Genomic DNA, 22,270 nt, shown 5'->3' on the forward strand with positions numbered 1-22,270 from the left:
GAAATCTGCAAAGCGAAGAGACCGTGAGAACCGGTAAAAGCAGACTGTTTTGACCGGTTCTCACGGTCTCTTCGCTTTGCAGACTTCTTATATTTTTTCTTCTACCCTGAAGATGGAGGCGATACGTTCCTCCGAAACGTCGGTTTACACCACATATACACGGTGCCAAATCCCAGAAGACTGCTTTCTTCGAGCTATAACCTATTTGATGCCACTGCAGTGGCATTTACCTAGACAGACAACAAAATTATAAAAACCTGAAATTTATTATTTATTCCATTGTAAAATTCCCTCAATCCAATCTAGGCTACAAATACTCCTGACAGCTATAGAAGCAGTCACAGACAAGTAACTAAAATACACATGCTATGAAAATAAGCACAGGTCAATCAAACAATAAACCAAACTGTTTATCTTCTTACTTTAACATTACACATAAAAATATCTTAAATTTAATATTGTAAGAAATCATCTTACGAAAAGGTAGATGATAACATAGTTATGCCAAAATAAAGCACCTATGATACATAAAACCTTAAAAATTCACATTAAAATTAGTAATTACTATTAAAAAATCCTTCAGTGAATAAAAAGAATTAAATAGAAGGTAGTTTTTTGGAGTATTTTTAAACTGATTCTTCTTATCAGACAATTTTTTTATGCAAGGAGGTAAGTGATTAAATGCTTTTATACCTATGTAATAAACACCATTTTTATAAATAGACAACCTTGGTTGTGAAAGGTAAAAATTATTTTTACCTCTGGTGTTTGTATCATATAAATCTGAATTTGTTTTAAATAAGGAGATATTATCTATTACAAAAATTAGTAATGAAAATATATACTGAGAATAAAATGGTAATATATCTACTTTCTTAAACAACTTCCTACAGGAATCCCTATTTCTGGAATTTGTAATAATTCTTATGGCCTTTTTTGTAGTTTAAATATAATGATACTATAAGGGGAATTCCTCCAGAAGATTATACAATATGACATAACTGCATTAAAATAAGAATAGTAAATCACCCTTAGTGATTCATGGGATGGCATGGCTAGTTAAGATAAAGCTGGATTTGAGATTCCCAGTGTTGACTATGAAGATTTCTATCTTTTATATACCTTCTAGATATAAGTCACACTTATCACTGTCAGACTAAGATGTTGGCTAGAAATGTATAGAACATATACACATTATCTCTATGTACAGTAAATTATAAGTAGGGACTGGATTTTTATGCCCTAATAATTCCTTAAATATGTATTCATTTATGCATGAAAAACTTCTGAAATATACACTAAAATATGCACATAAAAATTTATACCAAATATTAAAATTGATTTTACATTATTTTAAGACCAACAAATCAATATTAAGTTCATTTTATGTAATCAACATATTTCATTACAAATTTAAAGAACCAATGGTATTCACATTTAGCTCTCCGAACTTTCAACTTCTCTTCTGTTGCAGTTCACAGTTACTAAATGTTTTAGGTTTTCCATAGTTAGTCGCTTCCTATTGTCTCGTAAGATGTCCTTATACCGGGAAAAACTTCTTTCCACCTCACAGGAACATAGGGGCGCATGTACATATAAAAGCCGCTATTTGCTCCACTGTTAGTGATTTTTTACTTGGCAGTTCAGTACGTTTACCAGCTAAATTTACTTCAATTTCACAAATTTGTTCATATCCTGAATTTTTTGAAAGAATGCTGTGTACTTTTTCCTTTACTACGTCACCAACTCTTCCAGGAAACGAATTCAGTTTAGAAACAGTGGTTTTGAACACCCTTAACGACTGATACAAAGTACTACTGCTATTGCTTGCCTCTAATGAGGAAATAGTGGATGGAAGATGAGAGAAGTGAGCAGATATATAGGAAAGATTAGTTTCTAGTTCTGCATTTTTTAGTACATCTTGTGCAATTTGAATTGATCCTGCAATTTTGGGATCAAATGTATTCACGACATTCCTAACTGTTTCTAAATGTTCGGCATAATAACTCGCTACACACAGCCACGTGCCCCAGTGCATTAAAATTGGTTCTGGCGGAGGTGGAACGCTCGGTGCTACTGCTTTAAAGGCTTCTTTTCTCTATGGCGCTTTAACAAATACCTTCTTCACAGAAGACACCAACTTGTCAACAAGTGGAAAATTTGCACGAATTGTTTCTGCAACACGGTGCAACCCATGGGCAAGGCAAGTCAAATGTGTCATATTTGGAAATATAACTTTAAGAGCAGTACCGGCTTTCATCATATAACTTGCAGCATCAGTCACAAAGAGCAATATGCACTCATACTGAATGCCATAGTAAATTCATGGAATTGATAAAAAAATTCGGAAACTGAGGAGCTATTTGTGGTTTCAAATTGCTCTACCACAAGATATGGAGTAGACTGTTCATTCTTATTAAGGGATCCAACCATACAATTTGCAATAAACCGTCCCTCACAATCTTGTGTTTCGTCGATTGATACCCACACAAACTTATCTTTAATCTTATATCTGATGCTTTCACCTGTAAGATTGTAACACTGCTTCACATAATTTTTGCACACAGTAGATCCATCCGGCACTTTGCACTCTGTATACTTCTCTATAAGTTTCTCAGAGTAGGATTGGTTAGTTTCCTCAGCGGAAAATCGGCTGCTAAAACAGGTTCGCATAAATCACAGAAAAACTGAAAAACTATTATTAGAAAATTCACTAAGCAATTTTTGAACAGGAGCACTTTTCGTGGATTTAATTTTAATATTCTCTTTGTGTATATTAGTGTTCAAATACTGTAGCACTTGAAAGCGTTTTTCACAACTGTTTTCTCACACGCTTGTCACTAAAGAATTTCGTTATCCGTACTTATCATCTCTCCTTTGAACTCTCGCTGATACAGCTGTAATTTAGCTTTCTGACTTACTTTCACTTTCGGCATGACTACAGAAAGCTAAACAAACTTAACTACAGACTAGTCACCACTAATGTGAATGGCCCCCAGCTTCAAATGAAGAAGCGTAATGAACCTCATGGAGACTTCGAAAATAAATAAGTGAAGTCCCTTATTGGTTGAATAGTATTACGTTGATAGCGGCTACATATGAACACTTCTGACTAATCTCTTCGTGGCCACGTTAATGGTACGTGGATGAGGCAAGTTACGAGTAGAGGGATCGGGGAAGTCCCGTCCTGGGTATTGCATCAGAAACATGAATCATGATGAAATGTTGAGTCAAATATGCAACATATTCTAATATGGAAAAGAAAAATTGTATACACACGACCATGATTGAAAATTTGAACATAAAATTAAATATATGATAAACATTTTAAAAATGAAATATGCAGTATAAATAGAGATCTTCGAAAATATGATGCTTATTCATAAAACAGGCAATATATGCATTTATATGCACCATCAAACCATGTACAAAATTTAAGAAATGAAGTAATTCATACATATATCCAAACGAGCATACTTTCTGGTTGCAAGAAAGAAATATGCATTTGCATTAAAATCTGGTCCCTAATTATAAGTACACCAAAGAAACAGGTAATACTAATACAATGCAACTAAAAGACTGACATGGGTTTTCAACAAGTTTCAGTGTTACATATATTTTGTAGCTGGCAAATTAATATATGGACATATAACACAAAATTGATACTGAACTCACCTTCCTGACTGGCATTGAATCTTAAGGAAAACCCCCGTCTCACATGATAGCTCTCAGAGCGATCATCTGAGTGGAAGAGAACAGTCACCTCATTGGATGTACTGTTGAAACTTTGGGTAGTATTTGAAGAGGAACCGCAGAATCTCACAAGCTCATTCACTGCAACAGAACACACTGTGGTGATATATGCAGTCACCATCAGATAGGGGCATCAATCAACGTGAAAGAGTATATTGCCCTTCTTTACGTAACATAACTGTCATGAATATTCATATATTTTTTCCTTCTAATCTGACATAAATATCCCAAGTTTTTTCGATTTTATCACTACCTTCAAATGACTAATAGTAATTTTATGTTAGCAATCAATTTTTGTAACATATCAGTATCCTGATCCTTATTTATATAAAACATTTTTCCCAAGATTGGCACCAATTTATTGATATAAACTGACATTACTACCTCCAAATTGCTGAAAGTTGTACCACCAAGGCTATTATTTTATGACAGAATTTTCTTGAAATAGAAAGAGTTCTTGGTGAATTTCAAGAGAATATCATTGGAAAACAAGGGAGTTCCCATGTTATGTGAATGTTCATTTCCTTGTATCAGCAGTGATCCAAGCGAAGTATTAGTCTATATATTTAGAGAGGGTGGGTTTCCCCATGCACCGCGACCAGTTTGATCTATTGTGCTTCCCTCTATGATATTCTACCAGTCTCTTTACGCTACCGATAAATGGTGCGTACCATCAGTCCCGCCAAGCAAGCGAGTTCGGCCACTTGCTTAGCGGTGTCTGTAATGCTTCCCCCATCTATCAGAGGCCTTAAAGACTATTGTTGGGCGGGAAACGTCCTGGAATTTGGCTCAGTGATCCCCTTTGGGGATATGAGGTTCTTTTACGTGCTGTAAAGTTACGACACGGGACACACAGCTTAAAGTCCCTCCCAGAGGACTTGTTCCCTGAATTTTTCCGCCCTTAAAAATTCGACGACCTCTGCCGGGTATTTGAACCCGCGTACCACGAGTCATGAGGTGGGAACGTTACCTCTAGACTACGGAGGCCGCTAAGTGAAGTATTACTACAGTTTCCTAACAACATTCATTAAAATGGGTGCAGATAATGACACTTTTGAACCACTTCAGACAATATGAGCTACCAATTTATTTGCTGGCCTAATAAGAAAATCGTGTACTCCTGAAAAACGCTGAAATAAAACGTACTTTAGTGAGAAGGCACATAATTCAATAAGATCAACATAAAAGCTTTCATTTTTAAGATGAGTTGTTCATGGGAAGTTATATGAGAAATGTCACTCTACATATCAGTATATACTGTTGTCGTCATCACCACTTTGGTGCCTAAAGTTTAGGGCATATGAAATCTTCCTGCCCCAGTTTCATCTTCCCATCTCTTTCTAGGATCGTCAATATATATTTTTTCTCTTGGTGTATAAAGAAAAGATTGTTTCGGCACTTTTGTGGCATTCATTCCTGGGATCTATGTTCTCTTATTTTGCATTACACTGTGACATGATGCCCAAAAGCTGGAATAGTGAAATCAGAGGTGACATCCATTGCTAGGCAACTGCTTGGTAATCACATTCCCACAGCAAAGAATATGCAAGCAGCAATTGAATAAATTCCATTGTTATGCAACACTGCTGTAAACACACATTAACATTGACTGAGGACACAGTGTCTTCTGTGAGTCCACCTCATGGCTATGTAACAAGGATCTCATGCAGCTAGAATTAGAGTTTGGTCAAGTTCTTGAGATGGCAGTAGAAGCTGACTGGGAAGAAATGGCAAGAAAGGAATTAGACTGTGCAACGATGACTTCATGTGTGCTGTAGTGACAGTGGGACTGGAATAACCACTGTATGCAAATCTGTTGCCAGGATACGATTAGTGAAGTCTAAGAACCCTAGTGCATGTGTAACAGTGAACTGTAAAATGTGCAGACCAGTGTTAGCACTGTAATTACGTGCAGTCCCAAGCTGAATGCATAAGGTGTCAACAAATCCAATCATCCAATCCAAAACCTGTCTCATAAGTCACACATAAACCCTACATTTGATAATATTGCAAATATTTTTATTTCTTTCCATATCTGATCGTTTCTAATTCTGTCCATTCTTGTACATCATAAGACTGCTTGTTACAGCAAATACAAATACAGACAAATACCACATAAAATGACAATTAAGGACTGTATCATAGATACACAGAACAGGTTGTATGCTAATGTTTTGGTCCTGCCACCATCACTACGAGGTTTGATGTGGCTCAGAAGCAATAGCTACCTATAGACTTTCACTGATATTCAAAATAATACAACTTAATATTTTCATTGTGGTTTGGGCATTGCCTTGAGAGATATCGACTTGTTTCAATGTACAGCAACATAAATCCCACAAAGTTTTACATCTAATAGGAAGTCTCTTCAGGGACACATTTCTTATCAGATCTGGGTTTCTCAAAGTGAGAACTATCTTGTGGGATAAAACACAATATAATCTGGCAGAAGTTACCAACATTTCAGAAAAATGTATTTCTTCTGTCTTCAGAGTTGAAGAGTAAGCTGAATAAGCAAGTGGAAAGCAGCATGCAGAGTAAGCCTAGGCTGAGCATGGTGTGGAAGATGATGATGCATGGATATAAAAGTGCCTGTCATTCTGGAGACCCTGGCTTCTCAGAACTGCTGTGTCTGTTATGGTGGTGTTTGTAGTAAGATGCTACCGTGACACTAATGTGTCATCTGTAGGTTTCTTGCATTTGTCGGCTCTTAACACAGTATCTGCTGGGGTCTTGCGCAAGTGGTGTTGTAATTGCCTAATAACACCATTATCGAGTTGCTGTGTTACCTAATGTGCTGATAAAGTTTGCGGATGATCTTTCAATTTCTTCCTTTCAGAGTTTCGATGTTGGCTAATTGATCCACTGACAAGGCGGAAAAGTTCATGTATTTGGAAATGACAGTCCATCTGTCCATCCGTCCCTTTGTCTGTCTGTCCGTCCGTCCGTCCATCCGTCCATCCATCCATCCGTCCATCTGTCCATCCATCCATCCATCCACCCACCCATCCATCCATCCCTGTTGCTCCCACTTGGAACATAAAGCATCCATGAAACGCTTTGTTTCACTTCAGTTTCTTAAACTTAAGACAGCTGGCAGGACCCCTTGCATGGGGAATCAGCCCATCACAAGGACACTACCTAACACAAACAGAATAAATGCAAACAGACATCCATGTCTTGATTGGGATTCCAACCAATGATCCCAGTATTCGAACGGGCAAAGATATTTCATGCCTTAGACCATGCGGCCACTGTGATCACAGTAACAGCAGTAACGAATCAAAATGTGATTGTGAAGGGAATTAAGAGAAGACTGAGTTTGGGTAATGCTTGCTACCATTCAGTCCAGAACCTTTTGTCATCTCGTCTGCTGTCTAAATACGTAAATATTAGAACATATAAAACTATAATTTTGCCTGTGATTCTGTATGGGAGTGAAACTCGGTCTGTGACATTAAGGGAGGAACATAGACTGAGGGTGTTCGAGAACAGGGTGCTGAGAAGAATACTTAGACCAAAGACAGATGAAGTAATGGGAGTGGAGAAAGCTGCATAATGAGCAGGTTCATAATTTGAACTCTTCGCCCAGTATTATTAGAATGATCAAGCCATGGAGGATGAGATGACAGGATATGTAGCAGGACTGGGGAGAAGAGGAATGCATATAGGATTTTGGTGGGAAAACCAGATGGGTAAGACCTAGATGTAGGTGGGAGGATAATATTAAGACAGATCTTAGAGAGATAGGATGGGGTGGTATGGATTGGATTGGTCTGACCAGGTAGGGACCAGTAGAGGGCTCTTGTGAACATGTTAATGAACCTTCAGGTTCCACAAAATGTTGGGAAATTCTTGAGCAGCTGCACAACTGGTGGCTATGCAAGAAGGGCTCAGCTCCATGGAGTTACTTAGTTCGTTAGTCAGTCAGTCAGTCAGTTAGTTAGGGTTCTATGCATACCGTTGCATTAACTGAGGATGGAAAAATGTGGTATGAATAAACGCTGGGGTAAGTGCCCTGAATAAACCATTAGGAGCAAGGAGAGGAGTGAACAAACAAAAGCCCTTAAATAACCAGTTTTTGCCCAAGAGAGGGATGAAAGAAATGTTGGTAAGAGATCAGCAAGAGGTATAGATAGGCTTGGGGAATAAGAGGGGGGGGCAGGCACAGTACAGAGGGGGATAAAAAAGTATAAGAGGCAGCATGGGTGGAAAGATAGACAAGACTACGACTGAGGCTGAAGGTACAATACAGAGGGGGGACGAAGAGAAGATTCAGAAGAGGGCAGACAATACTGACGTTCATGGAACAGACAAGACTATAATCTGAGCAGAAGGCAAAGTATGGAGGAGGGAAGAAAGAAGAAGAGGAAGGTGGACCTAGAGGCGAAATTGTTATGTAGATAACAGTGACAGATTTATAATATTAATTTCTTTTTTAAGTTAATGTATTATAGGCAATCATGGGGCAAACATGTAATGTTACGGACAAAGATTTCACTCTATTTATGTCATGTATATCCACACTTCTCCGCTGTTTTACAGAACGCTGCTGGCAACAGTACAAAATCAGTTAAGATTGTTAGATTTCTAAAACTTAGATTTCAAAGTACTGAACACCATATTTTCTTGCAGGAGACTCTGGTAATGGATTACGTCGAATTCAACGCCCCTTTAACTAATTCCATTGTTGGATGTGATTCTGAGCTAGTTCAATCCAGTTCACATCTCACCACCTGTTTCTCTAAAATCTACTTGGATAAAGTACTACCATGTCTTCGGTAAAACAAGTGTACGTTTTCCATGAGGGATTTCTAATTTACTTTTCTTTCTTTTCTCATGATATTCACATTAAGGGATGGTATGTATGCAACGCTGCTGGTGCTAAACTATATATAACAATGTCAACGTGAGGCACTGATAGTTCAGCAGGTCTCATATTTGAGGTGGCAGATAAAAGAACAAATATTATTCAGCCAATGGAAAAGGCCCAAGTATCACTTATCTCATGTTTTTTGCAGCTTAGTGCAACTGTTTGCAGATGGCCTTACTCATCATCTGTGCTGACAGGCTTTCATTTGGCAATTTCCTGATTGTTAACTGCTGCGTGTCTTGTGTGTACTGTTTGTTTTCAGTAAGCTTCATGACAAGGCTAGCTAGAAGGCATTGCTCAGTTTTTCTCTTCCAATGAATCTCCACAAAATGTAACAAATCTAATGCCTATCCATACTAGTAATAAGAGTCTAGACCAGCGATTTTCAACTGTGTGTCGTGGGGCACTGATGTGATGTGAAGGGTCAGCACGTGTGCTGTGGGAATTTCAGAGAAGTTCGAAGAGAAGGGAGAAAATTTTTGGGATAAAAAAATCGTTGAAATCCATGATCATCATTATTTTTAAAATTAACACAATGATTAAAATTTTAGCTATTCAACTTCTAAACACGATTTTATAACATGTTTTCTAATGATAAAAACTCTCCTTAAAAATCAAGGTGTGCCCTGACAATTTTAGCGCCTTGTTCAGTGTGCCACTAATATTCTGTGGGAGATCGGTTTGAATCTCGGCCGCGACAATGGTCATCCTGAGGTTTCTCATTGTTTTTGCTTCGACTCTCCAAGCGTATGGTGGGATAATACCTCGGTTAGGCCACGACCGTTTTCTTCTAAATCCATAGCAAGCCATCATTCATCTATCATCCACCACCACCACCACCACCACCACCACCACCATGTTTACGTGTATCATGGGCTTTAAAATGAAATAAAACCGTTGAAAAATTCTTACAGCAATTACTCATCAAGTTTCACCAATGACAACCGAAGATTTTGTTTTAAACGCGGTGGTCATATGATTCTGAGAGCTATGCTGGCAGTAGCATAGCTACTGGTAGGGTCTCCCATGCTGGCCAGGACAAAGGTGATGATCCAGACAAAGAGGGATACTCTAGTTCTCCTGGTTGGGGGTTGGGCATGAGGCTGACAACCCTACCCGGTAAAAAGACATAATTGTTGACAAGTTTTTAACGACTGCAGCCAAACGGAAATATCTAGAACGAACTAGCAAAATCTAGGACTCACGAAGGGGAACCCTGAATGTGCTGCCCTTATATAGGACTGGGGAACTTCCAGAGGGTACTCAATGAGGAGGCAGATCTGCTATCAGTTGGCTGGATTGACCTGATAGAAGTTTGAAGACAATGCGTGTTAGAAATTTCTGACGAAAATCATAGAATCGGGACTAGTGGCAAGCAATCGTAAAAAATGCCAAAGTTAATGATGGACTGTAGAGCCTGCAGAAGAAGTAGTCTCCGTAAAATGGCATGTGTTTCGATTCACTATCCCAGAATTCCTCTATTATGACCAATTAAACCACAAACAATTTATGGAGAGCCGGTGCCTCAACTCAGTCTCCAACCAAATATCTCACGAAAATAATTCTGAGGCATTACCGCAAATCCAGTCTGCTCATGACATTTTAAGACCGAGCAGGCTGACATACTGGTATTGTGTTGGACCAAATCTTGGAAGTACTCGCCTCGATTAATGTTTTTTTCTTTTTGACTTATTTAACGATGCTTTTGATAAATATGATATGTGACGTAGAATGGTAGAATATTTAGTGGACAGTGAACTGGAAAAGTATTGTAACGGATTTGTTCATACACTGCTAGGCAAGGGCTTGATAAACACCCCGTGATAAACGCACCCAACAAAAGGATAAAAGTTATAGCTCGTTGCTAGGCAGTAGTTAGTGTGCCAATGGACTGGCGAGAGAGCAATCAAGTGACTGGTGTTTTCTGTGTGGTCCGTGCAGAACCTATATAACGAGGACCTGTTGCAGCTTAGATTACCAGACACAGAAAATATAAGAGGCTTAAACTTGGCGGTGGTGAAGCTTATGACCGTTCATATGACTAAGTTTTCGTTGTAGCATAAGATATGTAAGTTAGGCATGATCCTCTCTGTAAAGCCTGTACTGACAGAGGACTTGTGTGTAAAGTAAAAGGAAGAATTTTCGATAACATATGTGCGAAATATACACTTGACGAAAGGTCGAGTGTATTCATAAGAGACAGACCCGTCTTCTTGTCAGAGAGGATGTTACATAGGGACTATTACCGCAAGAGTTCAGTTGAAAAAATCTCTGGTCGTGGGCCTCAGGGGGCCTGACGCCGGGACGAACTGATTGGCGGTAAACCGTCAGTCGTAAAGTAACTCTCTCTCTTATATTACGCTTGTTCCGCCTAGGAATTAGTGGAAGATACCTACCTCCTAAAATTGCAGCGTATACAAAACAAGGTTCTGCGCCCCACTGCAAAATTTAAATGTGCACACCGGTCCGCGATTTACACACAGCTTTCAACCTTCCGCACACATACGATTATACTACCACAGTCAATAAGTTCGTGGAATGGCGGCGAAGCGTCGTACGGGAATTTACTGCCAGTAAGTTTTAGCAATGTATTCGACAGCTATATCAACGATGGCAGACTTGCATAGCGGCCAACGGCAACTATTTTGAGGGCCGATGTGGATCTGCGTAAGTGTATGTGAATACCTTGCAATATGATGCGATAAAACTACATTCCACGAACTTAATGACTCTACCACGTACAACAAAATTGTGCAGGCGACAAGCAGAAGACATAAATCATGAGAATGAACAAGTTCGCGGTATATGACAAAGGGGATCCAAACAAAGAAAATATAAGAGGCTTAAACTTCGCGGTGGTCAAGCTTACGACCGTTCAAGTAACTAAGCTGCCGCTGTAGCATAAGATACATAAGATAGGAATGACCTGCTCTGAAAAGCCTGTACTGACAGAGAACTTGTGTGGTGCAAAAGGAAGACTTTTCAGTAACATGCTATATGTGCAAAATGTATACTTGATGAAAGGCCAAGAGTATTCATAAGAGACAAACCCATCTTCACGTCAGAGAGGATATTACATAAGGACTATTACCGCAAGAGTTCACCGGGGAAAAAAAATCTGTCGTGGGTCTCAAGTGGCCTGAGGCCAAGGAGAACTGACTGGCGGTAAACCGCCAGTCGTAAAGTAACTCTGACTTTGATTTTGACTTATATTAATGCAGTGCAATTGAGAGTTCAGCTCTGTGTAGGAGGCCATGAAGTTAAGATTTAGCTGCAAGAGTGCAGCTGTGAAGAGAAGACTTTATGTGTAATATTTTGAGTGTGTAATTCAATGAGACTGTTATAGTTTCTGTGTTTTAACTGCGTTACCAGGAGACGACTAGTGAGTGTGTAGGAGGAAATAAAATTGTTCATTCAATCCTAAACCCGCGTTATTAGTCACTAATACAAGTGACTGTATGTTGAAGGAAGTGGTTGTTGCTTAATTTTTGGTACTATCCCGTAATTTGCCTGGGAGGACTAAGGAAAACTGTCAAGACCCTCAGTCCCCGGGCCGAGATTTGAAGCCGGGTGTTTCTGTGCAGAAATTGGCAACACAAGCCACTTAGGACTTGTCACGTTACTAAACAAGCCAACAGTTTCGTCACAAAGTAATTAGGAATCAGTCATTTTATGACTTAAGTGAATGTTTCATGCTACGTTCGCCTGTCAAAAAAAAAAATAGGCGAAAAGATCTGCATGCAGCTTTCAATAAGATTTAGAAGAATGTGACCTTTGCGGGCAAAAAAAAAAAACTGTGACTGGTGATGGGACTAATGTCTTCCAGTACAACTCAGAAACAGAACTCAAAAAGCTCAAGTGTAAAGTTCTGGGTCTCCAACATCGAAAGAAAGTGTGCATCTCAAAACCATTATGATCAGACTTGTTGATATCGAAATGATTACAAATTACGAATCTTTTCCTCCTGAACAAACTCTCAATAAGCATTATAATTTAAAGTTTTATAAAGCTTATAACAACGCAACCAAATCCTTTGCCGAAGAAGTGGGTTCTGCCTTGCCACTCGTCATCAAAGCAAGTTTTGGGGGAAGATAAAAAGGTAGCAATGGTGGAAAATCCATCACAATCGCCTGATTTCTCAGTGTGCAATTTTAACATTCTGAAACAGGTAAATTACTTCCTGCGATATTTTCGGGCAAGGCAGAGACCTCAAAATGAGTGTATTAAGTCAGAAGATGGCTTTTCTGAAGGTCACAATAAATACTAAAAGTTAGTGATAAGAGAGCTCAGTCCGGTTAACGCCAGGCCTCACACTCGATCCTGAAGATGAAGGCAGTACGTTACCCCGAAACGTCGGCAAACGTCTATCAGACTACATGGCATCACAGCCTACAGGAAATGTACTAATCTTTATCGATTGGGGGTGTTTGGAAACAAAGTGCCGAGGTCATTTTAGCACAGGACAGAGGAAGTAAACAGAATGGAAAAAAAAATAGAGTAATGTAATGTTAATATTACCGAGGCCGTTAAGTCAAGAAGGGTGAGATAAGAAATTAGTATAAATTTGTAGTAGCAGAAGCTCAAACGAAGAGAACATGGGTGGACATTAACATGGACCTTACATAAATGAGATGTGGAGTGCGTTTAATTGGCCCAGGGTCCAATGGCTGGTTTTAATGAGCACTATAATTAAAATCCGGTTAAATAAAAGACGAAATATTTGACTGAGCAGCTCAATTTTTTTTTTTAAGAACGACTCTGCAGTGTCAACTGTTCACATCCCTCACAGATAACCTATGGATGTAGCATTTGCGGTCGGAAAGCAAAAGCAAGTTGTATGAAGAAAGAGATTATTATTGAAAAAAAAAATTAAAGTACTTTGATTACATCCATATATTTACTGCTTTAAACGTTACTTGACGAATCACATTGCTCCTCTCCCAAAAGAGGGTACACGGATTTCAGTCTCTCGACTTCAATATTCGGTCGTGTTACTTGAATCCCAGGAAAACAGAATATCAAGACTCGAAGACGAAATGATTTTTCGGTGCGTATCTTTTGTCATATTTATTTGATTTAAACACTCGAGTGGTTAAATTTTGTTTGTACTGGGTGCTATCTTATGTTGGGGATGCGAATCACTAACACAAAGTACACGTAAATACCACAAATCATGACAAGGTGATTACACGAGGCACTCACAATGTGTTTCATAATCGTATACGCTAGAAGAGTTACAATGAATTGCATTCGACACTGCATTAAGTTCGGGATGTTACGTAACATTAAATGACGTTCAAAGACGAGTAAGTTCAGTAAGACGTAGAAAGAACCGCTTGTATCCTAGACGTCAAAGAATTTCCTCAAAGGTTCGTTACGTCGATCTTTCATGATTCAGTATCAACTGCTCAGATCATGTGCTGTCAAATGCGATAAACACAGGAGAGAAGAAATAGCGTCCTACTTTAAGATATATTATGGACTGACTGAAGAAAACAGCCAGGATAGTCAGAGCCCAGTCTATATTCGAGTTGGGTACCGACCGAAAGCGAACGAAGACTTCTTACTGCTGTGCCAACCTGATTAGTGGCCTGGAAGGACTGAGGAAAAATGATTTAACTGGTTCAGGCCAGAATACAAGCAAATTACTACTGACTGTGTAATTCAGTTTAAATCGGTGGAACAAAGTACCATTATTTACGAACCAAACAGAGGCGCGGTAAAATGTCCGTTCCTGCATCTGGCTGCGATGCGGTTACGTTCACGAAATCAAAAATTAACAAGTGGTACTCGGGTTCCGGTTCTCCGCACTGCGGCAAAATTGCGATCTGAGCTCGAGGAACTGTAACATTACGAATGAATTTATGGACCTCACTGTGATGTACAAACAGGTTGTTCCCTCTACTCCCCCCCCCCCCCCAGGGAACGTACAAATGCTTGTTGTCGGTTCCTCCAAAGCTCATTTGTATCTTGTTCTCCGAACACGGGATCCAGCTCGCCATTAGTGTCAACATGAAAGGGTAAGTTAATCTTGGCGTGTTTTTTTTTTTGGGGGGGGGGCTCCAGTTTGCAATGAGACTTGAGAATTTAGTGAATATTCCGGTGTTAATCAGAACAGCCAGCTTTAATTATCACACTGCCAAGATATAATTTTAGGTTGTCAGAACTACTCGCACTCTTCCTTCATGGGTAAATAATTGTATATATATATATCAAAATTGCCGAAGTATTTGAATTGCAGGAAAATAATTCCTTCAAAGTGCTTCTAGAATATATAGCTGAGATACAACGCAAAAAGTGACACGTGTTTTTAAATATAACGAGTTTTATAAATGTAGAAATTTTCGACAGTTAACATTCGTATGTTTACAACTGGGATTTGGACGCATAAATTTAGGCAAGTTCACTGCCAGACCGTGCAAGCTTCTCAGATAAAGTGATGAAATCACTGTCTTTTGATTAGTACATAAATTAAAATTATATGTATATTAAAAGAAATATGAAAAACGTGCAGTTCATTTCCCAGTCTTTTAGTGCACGCCCAACTGACGCTAGAAAGGATATTTCTTATTTTCAGTGATCAATGTTACTGTTAAGTCTAGAAGATCTTTCATTGTACGTCGTTTCTCGAATAGGCAGCTCTATTGAATAAAAGTAGTGCATATTCAACAAGATCTCTGATCTCCGGTATGGCGGTTTTGGTACCCACCGTATTTTGAAACCAGAATCTCGTAACGTTCTAATTACAACGTTCCGATTTACGTCACCATCTGATGGCGCCCACTCAAAGAAGTTTTTGACACTGTCTACCTGCACGTAGCCTCAATAAGGCGAAGACTTGCTACTCGCAGCAGTTTTATAAGAGAAATATGAGGATCACTTTGTCTAAATTTCACTGCGTTTTGATCACTTAACAGAAAAGAAGGAACAATATATTTAGACTGCCTTATACCGAACAGATGACTTGTATACAAGAATAAAATTTCTTGTTGGTGTAAAAGCGCCTACTTATCCAGTTTTTGAAGCTCAGTTTAACAAAATAATATAAACTGAATATCTATACAAGAATCATATTTCTAATATCTAATTTCCGAGAAAGCCATTCCTTGTTCAAAAAATATGAATACAACTCAAATAAATCAGCACGTTTAGATTAAGTTGTAGGTGCTTAAGCAATATCATTGTTGATAAGCCAGGACAACTTATGAGCAATGTCTCAATAGTTACGTAAATGACTGGGTACAGTTTGCCTGTAATTGAGTCTACAAACAAACAAAAACAAAACAAACTCCATGGCCTGTAGTCCCCAAGCGAACTATACTGACCGAGCGACTGCCGCTTGTTGGCAAAGTTAGTGTCAACTTTTGCGGATAGAGGGTGTGACATGGTCAGCGCAACTGATCCCCAGGGCCGTTAATTTCAGTTTGTAATTGAGTCTAAACATTCCATTAATAAAGCAACTTTATGCCCTGTGAGTGATTAGGGAAAAAATTCTGAACAATCTTGAACAGGATGAAACTACTTAAATGCAGTATATACATTCTGTACACAACTAGTATTAAGAAAGATATTTTCCAATTGAGATGAAGTCAGATAACCCTTAAAAGGATGTGCTGCCATGTAATCTGGTACAAAAATTACTGACCTTTCAAGAAAGTTCTGCTTCAATCTTCTGGGTCAAAGGCTTAGTCCAGCAAGCAGCAAGCACTTCTACCAGACTACATGGCATCACATTCCAGAAGGCTCTATTCTTAAAGTCACTGCCATGAAAACCTCAAAGCTTTCAGATAATCCTGTTTACTTCCTAATACTAGGTTACTGATGACTCGCCACAATCAAAATATTATTTTACTGCTGAACATGCTTAAAATTAAAAGGAGGCACATTTGGACACGATTTACTCAAACATGTCTTATAACCTTCATGAATATGTGAATTCAGGCAGCCATTGCCATCACAATATGTAACCCACATATCAGATGTCTGGGCTAGCAAAGATTTCAGATTATATTTCTCACACAAACTTCTGCAGAACTAGTCTAGGGCCTATATGCACATCTTACAGATGTGTGTTTAAAAAGAAAGTTGACAAACCTTATAATTCAATTATAATTCCATGATAAATACTAACTACTTACACTTAACGTAATGTCAAAATTCAGAGAACGGAAACAAAATCTGAAACGAAATTGTCTCCTTCTTCATTAGCTATAAGCACTATGTAACTCTACTTTTCATATAACACACAAAAAACTATGGTAACCAGTAACAGTCTGATTGCAAAACTTTTACTTTTTCCAAAATCAGGGTAGTCTTATCTTTTGAATGAGTAATCATATACACCTCCAATATCCTTCCGTCAAGGTTAAGTCTATATATAGATAAAATTATTGGGGATCATGATTTTTAATGAAATTTGGTATAAACATCATGCCATGGTAGGTTGCCCTAATAAACAAATTTTCTACCCTCCTACAATGAATAACAACATGGCAAACTTTTGATGTGGGAGTAATGTAAGTGAGACCTAACATTGGACCCTGAACTGATGTATGATGATAGATCTTTGAAAATGTTAACCTTTTCATAAGGTAATTTTTCTATAGCATAAAACAGTAATATGGCAGCCATGCAAATTTTCATTTACTTTCAAGTTCGATTAATGACCCACTTCAACATCCAGTATGGCATCACATATAAATGGGTTATAAATATTCCTACAGACTATGCATAAAATATTGTTTACAAATGAACAATTACAAATACAGTGATGGTACAAAATATTGAGGCTATATCAAATAAATTTAATTAAATTTAATGCAGACAGATTCAGTACTTAGGTAATTAAGTTCCTCTATAAGAACACAATACCACTACCACTGCTGTTGCTGCTGTCAAGGTCTTGTTACAAGTAACAATAACATTGAGTCCGATATCATTTGATCCTACTGTCATTTGTGTATGACACCAGTACTTGCCTACAGATGTTTTACTACTGGATTATAAACTGAAAATACCCATGTGTAACATGAGTGACGCATGATCTGTACTACTGAGAAGTTCTATGTTCTGAGAGTTCTATCTTTACCAAGAGCATGAATTGGCCACAAGATTGTACACCCTTTTGAGTGGTAGCCTGATGACCATAAAGTGATGGGATCAAATTTAAAGGTCAATATGACCATAAGACATCCTAGACATGGTAAATAACATCATGATCTCTATAAACAAAAATGTGGGTATGTGAAGTGCTTTCTCACATGATAGCAACAGCATTCAACTTCATTAAATGCCCATGCTTCAGGTTGCATTTGATTGCTGTTCTGTTTCTGGCTCTGTTGGTGCTGGATGAGACAATTGGGGCATACCATAAGTCGAGCAAAGAGAGAAAGAAGCAAAAGAAAACTGAGGGAGAGGAACAACAGGCCAAGAAGAAGTACTCTGATACTCCTGTGAAGCAACACAAGAGGTAAGCCATTTAGTGACATCTGAAACGAACACATCTGTCACTTTAAGCACTCATCTCTTCTGGATAGCAGCAAGTGTAGTGAACATTTTTTCCACAGGAACAGGGTAATGTACAGGTTACTTTACATCTTGGAAAAACATTTAAAATGCTGCAGATCATAATCTGCAGTTAGTGCATCACTAGGGCCGCGCCATAGCTCAAGTGGTTAGTCACTGGCTTCCCACAGCGGTGGCCCGGGTTCAATCCTGGGTCTGGTCAAGTTGGATTTGTGGTGGACAAAGTGGCACTGGGGCAGGTTTTCTCCGAGTACTTCGGTTTCCCCTGCCAATTTTCATTCCACAAATTGCTCCACAATCACCCTCACCTATCATCTGGGGCTGGTACAATAGGCCAGAAGTGGCTGCAGTACAAGGGACTTCGTCCTACCCCAGTAGCAATAAAAAAGAAAAATAGTGCATCACTAACATGGTAATCTACATGCTGAAGAGTCTGTTCTGACATATTTGTTTAGTGATGTATGCCAGGAGCCTAGTGCTTCTATTTTGACTGATTTCTTCTGGCTCATAGTAATTGGACATTCTTAGCATGATGACTTCTCTCTGCATGTAAGAGACCAGTACTGAAAAAGTGTAATGTAATAAGGTGCACAATGACCCCTTTCAGTCATTTCTGTGCTATAAATGTTAAAAATGCCGTTAAATATGCTGTCAAGGATCTCTGTCCAGAGCCCACAAGCAAGTCATTAGTAGTGTTGCTGCAGATGTACAAGCTGCATCCTACTAACTTGGGTGGTTCACTTCTGCTGGCCTTTATGAATTTATTTTCTCTACCACATAGATGTGAAGAACTAAGAAAATCTCTTCCAAGTAACTCTTGTATGTATTTTAGGTAGTCCCTCCATTTGTCACAGGCTTCAATTAGGGCCTCTACGATGATATACTTTTGTGACTGGGGAACAAGATTGCGCATTGTGTGTGCCTTACAGAAAGAGGACAAATGGAAAATGGAGAAATAATCTCACCTCTAATAATGTTCTCACCTCACTGAACATAAAAATTGGTAAAGATGGAACAAATTTGCATTACAAATTTAATAAATGAGAAGGTCCTACTACCTGCGGTAATGTTGGTGTAAATTTGACAATCTCTAGAGAATTAAGTTCATAAAATGTTCTGTCAATATTTGTTGCAGGAAAGTGAGACAAGCGCCTGTTCAGACAGAAGAAGACACAGAAGAGACTGAGGTTAAGGAGACCCAGGACAGCAGAAAAGAATCGAAGAAAGGGGAAGCACAAACACAGAAATACAACAAGAAGGGAAAGACAAAGCAAGCAGGTGAAGAGCCATATGTTAGCAAGGAGAAAAGGAAACTAAAGGAACAGGAGAATAGGAAATTAAAGGAAAAGGAGAATCAGATATATGAGAACACTAAGCCAAATGACAGGAAGCAGAAGAAGGCTGTGGAAGAGGACACTGAGGTTGAAACTACAGAGAACAACAAAGCAGAAAGTGAAGATAAAGAGAGTGTGATATGTTCCCAAGAGAACCATCCAGAAAAGAAAGAACTTAATGTGCTGACAGCACCAAACAAGAAGAGCTCTTGTACAAATAAGTACACTGTGGAGAAGGAAATTCTAGAAGCAGAGCCAGCTATACTGACAAATGAAGATAAAAATGATGAGAATGTCCCTGCCAAGAAGTGCTATTACAAGTAATACATGGGTTGTTGTGTAAATAGTAACGTATTGTTGGTGAATAGTTTTAATGGACTCAAGTACATTGGGAAATCATTTGCACTTCAGATTTTCACTTGCTGTGATTATAATAGTGTGCATTGTTCAGTGTTTTCTGAAATAAAATAAGTTTGACAGTATTCATATTCTTGACATACAGTTACCACAGTCCTGTATAATTCTATCATTGACTCAACTAAATCAATAAGCAGTGTCTCTTACTCTCGAAATTAAGTACTGAAACCGTTTCTCCGTAAAATGTCTTCTTGCTAAGGTTTGACTTGATTCTCAGTACTTCCTGTAGTTCAAATTCTAGGTATTACTTCACAGTAACTACTCCTAGTGAACAGATCTGGATGAAATATTTTAGATCACACAGACTGACAGTGTTATGTAAACAGGTTGCTCATTTGAATTGGACCTAAAAGAGAGAAATTAATAGAAAACTTCGATAGAGTAGTTTCCTAATCTATACTGTTCACCAAATATTACCAGAATGATTAAATCATGGATGGTATGGGAAGAGAAATTTGAGAAGACCACTTTGAAGAGCTAAGCATAGATGGGAGTATAATATGGATTTTGAAGAAATACCGAATAAGGATGTGGACTGAATTCTTCTTGCTGAGGACAAGGCCCTGTTGTGGGCTCTTGTGAACACAGCAATGATCTTTGTGCTCCCTAAGAGAGGGAGAATTTGTTGATCAGCATTTCAAGGACTCTCCATGGAGGTAGATTATATTATTAAGTATGATAAGGAATGGCTGGACTGACTGCAATGTTTATGACACTGAACTTCATAACATAGAGCTGTATTTCTGCCTGGTAGTATATAACCCTCTGCAGAATCATTCCACTACTAACCTACACACCATGGGCTGCATCATTCAAAAGTGACATGTTCAGACAGCTGCATGTAGTGCTATATGTGACTTCTTTCAAAGAATGAACCTTCTTGAAGAGAAAAATATGAATGTGCCTTATGTTCTGTTTCAAACTCAAACTAGGAAATGTTGTTACAGTAACCTACAAGAAGTGAAAAGTGTTTCTGGAAAAGGAAATAATGAGCAAGAGTCAAATAATATAGTGGGTTCAAAATTCAAAAGTTCCATGACTTCTGCTGAAGACTGTAAATTAAAGCACTATTTTTGGACATTTGATGTAACTATGCATCAGGAATTTGTTCAACAGTGACAAACTGTGAATCAACATTTGTAGAAGTACTGAGGAGCATCTACAGGAAATAAGACTGGTTTCTCAAGTATGACAATGTTCCTGTCACTTATTTTTGTATGGGCACATGGGCACCACAAGAATCTCTTATCAGGTTGGGGAGGGGAAACCCACACCTTATACTTGTAAAGGGGGGGTTGCCACAGAATTTGCTTAACCCGTTGCCGNTCATTTATTTTCGACGACCAGCCTACAGTTGTGGATCTGCATGCTGAAACACAGATGACACTACAAACTGTGTTCAACATCCTGTGATGTTAGTATCTAGTATACTTCTATTTATTCACTTCATTCTTTCCAAAAGCACTGGGAAAGGGGGATGTTAATGGCCTGAATTTTATTTCCAGGAAGGGCAGACAGAAACTTTATTTATTACCATATCCAGGATGACTTGTTAAATCAATTATTCCATCCAGTACTTGCAGTTGGAGAATTAAGCTTACCACTCATTTCTATCCAGTTCTTTAATGGAAAAATGGGTGAGATTTACTTTCCCCGCATGCCTTCATATACTTCGCCATGGATAAAAAGAAGTTCTGAGAAGAACTATTCACCTACTTTCCTTTGACACAACATGGACCATGTAGAAAATGTCTCCAACAATTCTTTATTGCAGTAGGAATGTCTTTACTGATAGGGGATGCATAGACACACCCAAAGACATGGACTGCCTAGATAACAATGAGTCCAACAGTTCTTTTATTGTAGAGTGATTTGTTGCTGCTGGGATGTGTTTATCAAACTGCTGTCTAGCAGCAAATGGAGGGATACCCTAAACTGAACCATTGCCTTACAATAAGAAGGATACACATGTAAACACACAGACTGATAGGAGGGATTCATGAAGTATGCTGTTGAGATGGGTTCAGTTGCCATGTAAAGATTGGTTCACACACTCAAGGTTGATTGAGTGGAAATTATACACACAAACACACAGGATTTAAGAAAGAGGCTAAAAAAAGACAAGTTGTCATATGCCAAACTGAAGGTATTATGAGAGAAAAACATTATTTTTTTAAAAAATTAGGACAAGTCACAAGTTTACAACATCATCTGGTAACTGAAAAACCCACCATTGTTAAATTAAATAACAAATCAAACTGAATTGCGGAGCCCAGCCTGATTCTAATGGTAGAAGCTGGACTGCCTTGGAGTCTCACTATGTGATGTGTGATTCCCCATTAGCGTTCCATTTGCTTGTGGATGATAC

General features: G+C 38.5%; 1 protein-coding gene across 3 annotated transcripts in view; it reads right to left on the bottom strand.

Moving 5' to 3' along the window:
* LOC111869610 (cubilin) overlaps positions 1 to 22,270 on the bottom strand; it is a 253,251-nt gene that overhangs the window by 82,493 nt on the left and 148,488 nt on the right. For all 3 annotated transcript variants that reach the window (XM_033753496.1, XM_023861259.2, XM_023861260.2), the window contains exon 47: positions 3,676 to 3,834. In XM_033753496.1, the coding sequence (XP_033609387.1) occupies positions 3,676 to 3,834 (159 nt within the window). The remainder of the gene's footprint in view (positions 1 to 3,675; positions 3,835 to 22,270) is intronic.

The sequence above is a fragment of the Cryptotermes secundus genome, unplaced genomic scaffold (genome assembly GCF_002891405.2).
Source record: "Cryptotermes secundus unplaced genomic scaffold, Csec_1.0 scaffold557, whole genome shotgun sequence".
NCBI lineage: Eukaryota > Metazoa > Arthropoda > Insecta > Blattodea > Kalotermitidae > Cryptotermes > Cryptotermes secundus.